This window comes from Aethalodelphis obliquidens, unplaced genomic scaffold, assembly GCF_003676395.1.
Source record: "Aethalodelphis obliquidens isolate GAN/ISIS:26980383/991018 unplaced genomic scaffold, ASM367639v1 scaffold7, whole genome shotgun sequence".
Classification (NCBI taxonomy): Eukaryota; Metazoa; Chordata; class Mammalia; order Artiodactyla; family Delphinidae; genus Aethalodelphis; species Aethalodelphis obliquidens.
Genome location: NW_020837951.1, coordinates 5,738,948 through 5,750,411, shown reverse-complemented (window position 1 = coordinate 5,750,411; position 11,464 = coordinate 5,738,948). Strand labels below are relative to the sequence as shown.

Below are 11,464 nucleotides of genomic sequence, written 5' to 3'. Positions count from 1 at the left end.
GGGGGGGGGGGGGGGGGGGGGGGGGCGCATCAGTGACTTTACACATCAGGAGATGGGTGTCCAGAGTGAGTGAGTGTGGCCTGCAGGAGGCTGGCACCCAGAGGCAGATCTGGGTAGGACACTCGGCCAAACTTTCTGCAAGGGGTTCGCAGTGAAGAGAAAGAGCTGGGTGTAAGCAGACTGCAGGGGGGCTTCCCCAGATGGGGAGGTTCTAGCAGGGACCGTCCTGAGCCCCCGGCCTCTCCCAGCTTCTGGCTCCCAAGTCGGGCGATGGAGAGACCCAGGGCCTCCGGGCCCTTGTTCCAGCCCCGCCGATGTCGCCTTCATGCATTGGCTCACTGAACGCCCCACTGAATACCTACCCATCCCTGGCTGTCCTCCACACACTGGGACACCCATACAGGGGACTTGGGAGCCCTGAGCCAGCAGGGGGTGACGGTGATGCTGAGACAGGAGGAAGGGCATCCCAGGCCGCAGGAGCAGCGTCTGCAAAGGCCTGGAGGCCAGAGGCAGCTTCTCACCCAGGGCCCAGCCCAGGCGGCACCTGGTGCAGAGAGAGCAGGGGTCCACCCCTTCACACATCCTCGGGGACCCTGAATCCTCCCCACCAGAGAGCTGCCCAGAAGCTGGGATGGCCCTTCGAGGGCCCCCTTCCTCCCCCCAGTTTTGGAAGACGGGCCTGGAAACAGGAGCCTGAGGCTCGGGAAGGGGTGTGGCGGCAGGGGTTTGGAAATGACGCCATCTGTATGGTGAGGCCAGGAGCAGATGGGAGCCCCGTGCAGTCCCCGAGGGCGCGGCACCCGCACTCACACGTGTATATCAGCACGTGGGACCTGCTGCACCTCCTCCCCGGTCCCCGGGGAGCCTGCCAGGGCCACCCTGGAGCTGGGGCTCCTGGGGTCAGGGAGGGAAGGACTGGACAGGCCTCGGCTCTTGTCTGGGACAGAGTTTGAACCTGGGGAGCCTGTTTGGCTTCTGCGAGGGTCTCTGGCTCGGGAACAGATGGGTGTCCCCATGGCGATCCTGATGGGCAGACCCCAGCCCGGCATGCCCGTCCAAGGAGGCACAGGCTGCCATTGTGCTAGGGGAAACTTGAAGCCCTGGAGAAAAAAAATCACCAGGATATGCAACACTAGACCATATGCTTTACGAATCTAAAATAAGTCTGCTTTGTATTGTAGACACCATTGCTCCAGGAACTGTGCTGGTCACTGGCCCTCGGGCAAGTCTTACAGCCTGTGCCTCGGTTTCCCCATCCGTGAGATGGGGATAATAATAGAACCCACCTCAGGGGCTGCCGTAAGGGTTCAATGAATTATGCGTGGAGCTCAGACCCGTTACCTGACTGTGAGCTATTAGGATGGGAGTGGTGCCTGCTGGCTGTGTGTCCCTGGGCAAGTGACTCCACCTCTCTGAGGCTGAATTGCCTCATCTGTAAAACAGGGTTAAAAATCCCGCTGGTGCCAGGTGGCTCTCCCGTGTGGCAGCCAGGGCATGGTAGGCGCTCACTGAAGGGATGGGATGGAGGGTGAGTGGGGTGGCTGGTCCCGCACAGCCTGTGGCCCTGGAGATACCAAGAGAGGAGCGGCCTTGGCCCCTTAGCCCCTGGCTCCTAGCAGAGGGGCTGAAACCTGTATTTCCGCGTCGCCTGACAAGGCTCTGGAAAATAACATGTTATTCCCGCCGCTGCCTCGCTGCGCCCGTGCAGTTTTCACAGTAGGCGAGAGGTCCCTCTGATATTTCCACAGCGCTTAAGCCTCCCTCCAGGCTGCCGAGCTGATGGGAAGCGGGCGGGCGGCTGGCAGCCATTGTCTCTGAGGACAGGACGCGGGCACAGGGAGGCAGGGCCGCCTGCCCAAGGCTGGTGGGGGCCGTGGGGGCCCAGTGCCCGGGCTTGGGGCAGGCTCTGTGCCCTTGGACTTGTCCCTTCCACCTCTGGGCCTGTTTCCCTCTCTGTGCAGAGGAGCCCTTGGTGGTCACCTGGATCTACCCCTACCCCAGCCAGCCACTGTGTAGACAGGGAAACTGAGGCTCCCAGAGGAGACAGGACTCCCGGTTTTCTGGACAAAGCACCGTGGAACCGTGGGAGTGGGGCAGGCGGGGCCAGGCAGGTGGGAGGCCCTCGGGAAGAGGCTGACGTGTGGGCAGCTCGGGGGCTGCCTGGAGTCTCGGCGGGGACAGGCCTCCAGCCCTGCATGTGTGTGCACCCCCTGAAGTGCAGACACACGTGATGACCCGTGTGCACGCCCCCTCACACACCAGTGCACACAAGGTCACGACCATCACAGCTCAGCACACAAGGGGCACGTGGGCATCTTGCGGACACATAGACACACGTCCTGCACACTTGAGTGCCCGCACAGCTCAGCTCTGTACTTGGGGAGCCCTGGTTCAAGTCCAGAGCAGAAAGCCCTCTCCAGGAAAGCCCAGTCTTCATCTTTCAAACAGGCTCGTAGGACCCACCTCAGGAGGTTGTGAGGTTGGAGGTGAGCACATGCGGAGAAGGGAGCCACCCAGGGGGTCCGCCCTGAGTGGCTCTCGGGTGCATCGCTGAAGGTCATGCGGCATTGCCCCCGCCCGCGGCCCCACCCCCCGCAACTGGTCCCTGTTCTGTGGCTCCTGACCGTCCCGTTCCACGTTTCAGGGGAACGACCAGATCCGGTTTGAGCTCACCTGCTACTCACTGGCCCCCGAGATTAAGGTAAGATGTTGCTCCTCCCCCTAGAGGGTGGGCGCTGGGGGCTGAGGCCCCTGGGGGTATGGGGCATGGGGTTCTGGGAGGTTCTCCAGACAGGGACCTTGTGGTGGGTGGCACCCTTCTTTCCCATGGAGAGCTCCCTTCACTCACGCCAACTGCAGGGTGACAACACTCTGTCCCTGACCATTTGTCCTTCCCGAGACACTGCCCAGGTGCCTGGGCGGGTCAGGCACTGGAGGGAAAGATGAGGCTGCCCGTCCGCCAGGGTCCTCACCAAGCCGGGTCTGGCTTCCCGGGTGCAGATTGGAACCATTCTGAGACACGATTGGCCAATATCTGGGCTGATCACAGCCCTCTCAGCCCCAGTGGGGGCCACCCAGCTAAGGCCCTCCCCGTCCCAGCTGCCTGAGCCGTGACCCCCGGGGTCTTGGATTCTCTTCTGGGATAGGAGTCAGTAGGATCAGGCCCCTGGGCATCCAGGGTGTGAGGCCGAGCCATGGAAACACACTAAATGCTACAAACACAAGGCCCAAGGGCGACCGCGGTTTTTCTAGTGGCCACGTAAAAAAAAAGAAAGAAATCAAGTTAAAAAGCAACAGGTGACATCATTTTACTATGGTTTATTGAACCCTATGTATCCAAAGTGGTACCATTCAGCATGTTATCGATGTAAAAAAATTACTGAGATGTTTTACATTCTTTTGGTACTAACCCTTTGAGACCCACTGTGTGCTCTGCACTTAGATGGGACCGGCCATGATTCGGGCCGTGGTGGTCACACGTGGCGCCCGGGTACCATCTTGGACGGCACAGGCGGGCGTGTGTCCAGCTCCTTTGAGCCCACTTCGGGCGAAAGCTACAGAAAACGGGCCCCTCCCAAGCCCACAAGGGTCCCTAAGGGGTTTCATTTTTTTTCTTTTAAGTGGAACATCTTTCTCTGTCCCTTTAACCAGCCAGCAGCTGCTTGGGGGGTGAGAGTGGCCTGGAGGTGAGCGGTAATGAACTCTAATGATCTGTTTTGACCCCAAACACCAGGCGGCAGAGAAGCCCCCCGGAAGGTAGCTGCCTGTTGATGCTGTAGGCGGGTGGGCGTGAGGCCCTTCCCCGACCCCCATTCTCTGTTCCCCCAGCAGCTTGGGGGGCCAGGGTGTCCGGTTTCTGGGTCTTTGTCTGCAGAGGCCAAGGCCATTGGTGGGATGGGGCTGGGGACAGGGCCCCGGGCTGGTCTCCGGGACCTAGGATGAGGCCAGAGGGAGCTCCGCGCCCAGGCACTGCTCATTCCAGGCCTGGGGGACCCCACGCACGCCACTCTCATCAGCTTCCCAGCCCGGAAATCACACCGGCTTGTCCGTCTAGGTGACACCCCCACCCCAATTAGGCTGCTGTCGGCAGAGGCAGGGGCCTGGCTGGCTCCACGGCTGAGCGGGAGATTTTGTTGGGGACTTGTCCCCAACCCCCCAGGCTGGTGGGATGAACTCGGTCCAGCTCCCCTCCTTTCCCCAGCCAGAGCAGCCCCGGGGGAGGGGGAAGGGAGGGGAGTAAGAGGGGTGGGCCAGGGGACGTTGCAGGTCGCATGGGCCTCACTGCCCCGCAGCAGGGCCAGGCGGTGTAGCTGCAGCAACGTGAACCCCTCCTTAGTCACCAGGGGTGCGGGCTCCTGGCCCTCTGGACAGGGGTGCCATTAGGAAACTTGAGGCCTATCTAGTTCAAAGTCTCAGCTGGAGAGACTGAAGCCCAGAGGGGCAGGGACCCGCCTGGGGACGCACGGCCATTCTGCCACAGAGCTCGGGCCTCTCCAAAGCCACCCTCTAGGACGGCAGGCCGTGTCATTCCCCTGCCCACACCCCGTGGGGTACACAGAGCCCCCACCCAGGTGCCCAGTGGAGCCTCAGGCCCCTTACCAGAGCGGCCAGCTCTGCAGCTTAAAGCCAGGGCCTGACTCCTTGCCCCATGTCCAGGTCATCGCTCCCTGGAGGATGCCCGAGTTCTACAACCGGTTCCAGGGCCGCAACGATCTGATGGAGTACGCGAAGGTATGGCCAGACCCCACCATCACCCTGGCCCTGGCCCAGTGCCCCCCAGGCACAGCCCTCCAAGGGGGTTGTCTAGGCCAGAGGCACGGGGCTGGGACCGATACCCACGCCTGGAAACTGAACCTCTGCCCTGGCTGCTACCCTCCGCCCCGTTACACCTGTTCCCTGGGCCGGCTCCGCTGAGGTGTGGTCACTGCCAGGGGCATCTCCCAAGGGAGCCCCCAGTCCGCCGAGCAGGAGGGCGACGGGCCCCCTCTGCTTCCTGTTCCAACTGCCACATCTGCGGTGTGTGTCGCTCAGGGGATGGGCAGATGGGGGGTGTGGGCCCGGCTGTTGTGTGCCCCTCCGTTACCTAATTGTCCCCAGTGCTTTCCCAGGGACAGGTAGGCGCTCCGAGGGGCAGAGGCGGACAAAGACTTCTGTCGCGCCAGCGCTTTTGAAGTACAAGTTGCAGTAAACCATGTTAGAAGTTTTGCATCAGGATCCGTAGCCACTCCCCAGGGTACCTTTCTTTTTAGCGACTCAATGGCAGCCCCTGACAAACAGCCTCAATCAGTCAGACAGGGGAAAGCAACCCCGTGCACACACCAGAAAATTGCTCGGGGTTTTAAACAGCAGTCACCAGCGCTGGCTGTGAGCTCCTGCCGCGGCCAAGGGGCCGCGTGGTAGGGGACGCAGCGGGGACGCAGCCCTGCCCCTACCGCCAGCATCCCATTAAGACCTGGAGAGCTCGGAGGAAAGATCTCCTCTACCATCTGTTGTTTTATTATTAAAAGGGGAGTTTACAAGAGCAAGTCCATATGTTGCCAAACAAATTTTCAAATAGCAGAGCTATTAAGAGAACAAGGTTACAGGCTTTTTTCCCCTCCTTGGTCTCCTTGATACAGAACACGAAGCACGTTTTATCTTTAAGAGCGATGCATGGAGACCCCCGCCCATCTACATTCTTACGCCTGCAGTTGTGGTTCAAGAGGCCTGACCCATACGCTGCCCTTCATTTCCGTAGCTCCCAGACAAAAGCGGCCCCTGGTTTTTCCAGAAAAGATGAATTTCGGCGGTATTGTTGTCCCTCCTTCCCAGATTTTGGGGAGAAGCCCCTTGGCCCAGCTACTGTCTCAAATAAGCTTTTAAACAGGAAAGTTTGCCCCGGAGAGATGAGTCCGTGTCTCCGGCCACCGACCCTCCCTCGGAGGCTGGGATCAGAATTGAGCTCTCGGCAATCTGACCACATTCCAGGACGGAGGCAGTGTCCCTGCACCCGGGGAGTGACCAGAATGACAGAGCAGCAAGCAGACTCTGTCCAAAATTCAGAGCCAGGCAGCTGCTTCAGCTGAGACGGAAATCAATGGGGCTTTGAAAAGCCCTGCTTTCAGGATTCCTAAGTCGTCAAGGCCACAAGGTGCTGTTAGGAGACTCATCGGAAACAAGCATTAGCATCGCTTTCCACCTCCCCGCAAATCCATCGTCCAAGGGAAAAACACTTAGAATCACCCCATCCTTATCACTGTCACCATAATTCTTTTAGAGCCAGTGTGCAAGGTCGGGGGCTGGAAAGCAGGGCAGTCTCCTGTGTACATGCTGAAGATGGTTTTGTTTTCTGTCCTCAATTGCATCCAGAATTTTCGGTGTGTGTGTGTTGGCGGGGAGCTCAGGATGGAGAGGGGAGGGGAAGCAAATCTCTTTGGTTGAGGGACTATGTCTGGCATTTGTATATATCTCACTGCTGAGGAAGGGCTGCCCATCCCGTTCCTCCCTCCTCCGCCCCTTACCTCCCGTTCGCTCGGATGGAGCCCCAGTGAGAAAGAGGAAAGGCAAGAGTGTTTCCAAACCAACCCCCAGAAGAAAGGCTCCAGGGAACCCGCCTGCTGGTTTTCTCAGCCCCCAGCCCGGGGAGTCCTCTCTGAGGGGATTTCAGCCCATCTGGCACAGGGTCCTGGTCCCCACACCTGGCCACTCTACCTGGAGACGGCACAGGGCGAGCGTGTGGATTTGACTCTGGGCAGCTTCGTCTGCCGTTGATCGGCCTCTAAGTGAGGTGCTCCACTTGCCCACGTGGTTTGCATTGAAGAGTACGCACATTTTAGAGTGGGTGTGGGCTGTTTCTTTTAAAAGGAGCCTCTGGGTAAAGCTGGACAAAAATCAAGAGGGGATAACCTAATTCATTTTGAAATTTTAAGGTTCTGATGACGGAAACAGCGGCTCCCTGGAGGAAGCCTCTAGAATCTTAGTTGTGGGCGTGAGCTGAGCCTGGGCAGAGCCCCATTAAGGGAGACGGGGCGATGCTGGTGGAGGCTGTGGGACCCTGAGCTGGCCAGGTTGGGGGACCCACCCAGGGGGCGAGGTGCTGAAAGGGGGCCTGGGAGGCGGAGCGGACGATCTCGCTGACTTAAAGGGGGCCCGGCTGGGCCACTCCGCTTTTGTGCCCGGTAAGCCCAGGAGAGGAAAGCAGGATGTAATGCACGTGCTGGGTCCAACCAGGTGTCAGCCAGGGCAGCACGGGGCAGCTCAGGAAGCCAGCCGCATCTTTAACCCGAAAGACCTTCCAAGTGTCACCTACAGCCTTTCAGGCCCAGGGTCTCCGGAGGGATAACTTTTCTCCTTGGACCAAGGCACGGATCACCTGGGAAGCAAAACATAATCAGAAGCAACAGGGAGGAGGGGGCTCTTCCTGTTCAGGGCTGCAGAGTGATGTGTGTGGTGACTGCTGGGCAGTGGGGAGAAGTGGCCCCGGGAAGCGGCCGGCCATGCCCCGTAAACAAGTGTCCTGAGCGAGCAGCTCTCGTGGGCGCCTCTCGCTTCCTTGGGTGGATGTTAAGCGCCTCTGGGTGCAGATGAGATCCACATTGGAAGTTGGGTCCATTCCAGCTCCCGGCTCATAGGGCCATGGTGGGGCTCAGCCGGTGGTGCTGGGAGACCCTCGGCACACCGCCTGGCACACTCTTAAGTGCTTCGGGGGGCACTTGAAGTATAGACTCAGAATCTTCTGGAAGAAACCTCCAAGGCCAGCATCCACTCCACAGCATCTCAGACACAGGGTCTTATAGTTTCTGCCTGGGCATGTCTGGAAATGGGCCCTCACTCCCTCCCTGAGCAGCCTGGGGGAGGGGAAGGAAACCAGAGGTGCGTCCAGGGCCTTGCCTGCATGGGAGCCAGAGGTTGGGGATGTCTCTGACCTTGAAAGAAAACCAAGGCAGCTGGGCCTGACCCTTGTGTCTACTTCAAGCTGCCTCACGCCAACGCGGTGTTGCCTCTTACCTGCAGCGACATGGAATTCCCGTCCCAGTCACCCCCAAGAACCCGTGGAGCATGGACGAGAATCTGATGCACATCAGGTAAGACGTCGCCCACCTGTCCACTGCTCTGCTTAGCGTCAGTGGGCGCCTGTCTGCGTCGGGCCGGGATGTAGTGGTGGCCCACACGACGTGCGGTCCCTGCCCTTACGGAGCCCGGGGGCCTCGAGGAGGACAGGCCACCTCATTCCCAGCTCTCGCTGCAGCTCTGCTGAGTGCCAGCCGTAGATAAAGGGCACCTGGCCTCTGCTGGGGTGTCAGGGAGGGCTTCTCTGAGCAAGTGGCATTTGAGGTTAGAACCTTAAGGATGAGGAGGGACCGGCCGGGGCTCCGGGAAGGGCATCGAAAGCAGAGGGAACAGCATCTGGGAACAGCCCTCTGAGAAGGCCCCCTGGATCTGGCGCCCTGAAGACTGAGGGAAGTGTCCCAGGCCCTCGCTTGTAGCCTGCAGCTCCCACGGCCAACTGCGGTGGCCCAGAAAGTTCCAGGCGGGCTTGGTAGCGGTTGCTTTGGCAGAGATAAAAGGACAGACGGGACTTACGTTGGGGGTAGGGGTGTCAAGGCTGTGTCCCTCTGCCCCCCTCCACTGACCCCCATCTTTCTTCTCCCCTACAGCTACGAGGCTGGAATCCTGGAGAACCCCAAGGTAATTCCCCATTTCCCCAAGCCGGCTGCCTAGCGGTGGCTGCCCTGTGCCGACACTGTCTGGTGTGTTTGTAGCCTAATTTGAAATTTCACGGGGGGCCGGGCGTGGGGCTGGGGCCGAGTCCGGCCTGTGTTCCCCGACCCTCCCCACCGGGCGCCCCGCCGCCTGGCCACTCCACACCGCGTTTTAAGATCCACCCCCTTCTCTGGTGCTCTTTTCCTAATTGCTGTTGGGATGAATAGGAGAAGGAAATATTTCAGGGCAGCATAGAGCCAGAGCGTGATTGTGAGACAATAAAGAAGCAATTAGGCAGATGAGACACTTGTGGGAGGGCCCAGCCTGTGCCCTCTCAGGCCGCTGCTGCCATCGGGGGAGGTGGCACAGATCAGAGCCTCAGGACCCATTCGTCTGGGCCTGTGCCCGCCTGCGTCAGGCCGCCCTGATGCCCCTGTCCCCAGCCTCCCAGGCTGGGCCTCGGCCGTGTTTGAAGTTTAGGATTTCTCTCCCTGGGGGGTTTTCCTTTGTATCTCCCCCCCGCCCACCGTGGGAGATGGAGGAGATCTACCCTGGGAAGAGAAAAGTCTCTTTGTCCCTGAAGGACTGTGTCTGCATTGCCCGGCTCAGCCCCCGTGCACCACCCCCCACCACCCCCCAACACCACCCCCGGCGGGTGGCTGCTTTGGGGGTGGGGTGCTCGTCTGATGTTAGGGGAGAAGTGTGCTGGGAGGCCGGGCCTGGGGGGTCCAGGAAGACCAGCTGGAGTGGAGGAGGCTGGGTGCTTTGGGGGAGGTAGGGTGAGCTGGAGCCCTGCCTGGCCCCGGGTGGCTCCCCACAGGCACCAGGCCTCTTGGTCGGAGTTGGCAATAATATAACGCGAACCAGTGACCGTTTCTGGAGCCAGGCCTGGCATTGGCATTTTCCCGGCTCGCTTTCCTCCGCTGCTGCCTCTGAGCCTCCTGGTTTCGTGAGTGAGGAAACTTGAGGCCCAGGGAAGTGACTTGCCCCGGGGCACCAGCTGCTCAGCAAGGGAGCAGGCCTGGTGGCCGTGTCGCCCCATCGCCGGAGTGGCCCTCCGGCCTCTGTGGTTCCCCAGCGACCCGCACCTCCCTTCCGCACCCAGCTCAGCACAGCCGCGTCGCTCAGGAGAGCCTGCGCCTTCATCCCCTGGGGGCTGCCTGCCGGCCCCGGGCTTTTCCAGTTCATGCTCTGCGGACCCCAGGGCACTCGGGCCAGCCACCCCTAATTAGGCAGTCAGCCAGTGCCGTGTGGGTGGGGGGGACGGAGGGGGCTGAGCGCGGCAGGCAGCCAGCTTGCAGGTGGGTGTCCCCCAGGCTCCAGGCCCGCTGGGCAACCATCCTACCGCTTCTGTAGCGGCCTGTGGCGCTCTCACCTCAGGACTGGGGGAGCAGAGCCAAGGCCAGAGGGGAAATTGCCTCTCAGGCAGTGCCGGGCAGTGCAGGTCCCCTCCCCTCATTAGAAATGAGGGTAGTGGATGGGTAAGTAAGTGATAAAGAGTGCATTTTTCAGGATTCTACCACCCAGTCAAGGTGGGAAAGTTAGTGCTTGGCTCCCAGAGATCTGAAACCTGGGTCTGAATCCTGACTGCTTCTATTGCTGTGCAACCTTGGGCAAGTTACCCAACCTCTCTGAACCTCTGACTCTTTATGCAAACAGTGGTCAATCACAACACCTCTCTCCTGGGGCATCGAAAGCACTTGGCCTGTTCCTAGCACAGGGCAAGGCCTCAATCATGGAGCCAGGGGTCCTGCCCTCCCTCCTCAAGCCAGCTAAGATTATTTGGGGAGGAAGGAGCCAAGGTTCCCTAAGGACCCCTCTCATCAGGCAGGAAAGGCTGGGCTGCGTGTGAGTCGAGGGGGAGACAACATCCCCGCTGAGAAGTGTAGGGCCAGGCAGAGGGACCCAGGGTCTGGCCCCTGTGGCCCTGCTTTCCCAGGCAGCTCCGCTGCAGGGTGCAGGCCAGGGGAGCCTGTTGTCCTCCCATTGCCACCAGTAGATCCCAGGAATGAGGGGGAAGCCGCTAGGGGCCCGGGGGCACTACTCTCCACGGTGGAGGAACGCTGTACCCCGGGCAGCCTCGGGCCCCTTGGAAGGTGCTGGGGAGACAGAGCTTCAGGGAACCGGTGCCCCCTCCCCCTCTCCAGAAAAAGCCCGAGACCTGCTGAGGGGAGGGTTCGAAGGCAGATGGCGGAGCCATTTTCTGCCTCCATGAGGGCTGATTGAAGGGCAATGAGGCAGCTAATGCGAAGAAAGATAGAAATTTACTTGCTCTAACTTCATACAGCCCACAGTGAAAGAGTGCATTCAGTTGCCGGCCCGCCATATCTGATGGATGAATAAACCATTTGCAGCATCGATCATGCCTGTACATCATGGTTTAGTTCATGGGCCATTTGCTTTCAATTTCTCCTTCTCGGCCCTGTTTCATGCTTTCTTTCGCCCTCTCCCCATCCCCCCTCCCACTCTCTCTCTCTCTTTTTTTTCTTCACTCTCTTCCCTCCCCCAACACCGCCCCCCCCAAGATGACATTGGAAGTGAGCCCTCCCGCTGGGATGGATAAATAGATGTTATTGATACTCAGCAACAAACTATTTGTCATTTGAACTGGGCTTTTAGGAGGGAGAGTAAAAAGGAGGCAGGCGTGTGCCACCTTGGAATGCAAAGCAAATGTCTCTTTATTTCTATTTAGTTATTTTATTTAATCGGTGCCGTCAGGGTGTCAGAAGCTCCTACTTCCCACTGCAGAGAGCTGGGATGCTGGTCCCTCGAGGGCTTCCCA

General features: G+C 59.8%; 1 protein-coding gene across 4 annotated transcripts in view; it reads left to right on the top strand.

Moving 5' to 3' along the window:
* ASS1 (argininosuccinate synthase 1) overlaps positions 1-11,464 on the top strand; it is a 50,990-nt gene that overhangs the window by 14,628 nt on the left and 24,898 nt on the right. For all 4 annotated transcript variants that reach the window (XR_003432438.1, XR_003432439.1, XM_027104529.1 and 1 more), the window contains exons 5-8: positions 2,645-2,701; positions 4,657-4,731; positions 7,993-8,063; positions 8,637-8,667. Coding sequence is in view for 2 of the 4 variants with exons in the window: in XM_027104529.1 (XP_026960330.1) it covers positions 2,645-2,701; positions 4,657-4,731; positions 7,993-8,063; positions 8,637-8,667 (234 nt within the window). In the remaining 2 variants the exon portion in view is untranslated. The remainder of the gene's footprint in view (positions 1-2,644; positions 2,702-4,656; positions 4,732-7,992; positions 8,064-8,636; positions 8,668-11,464) is intronic.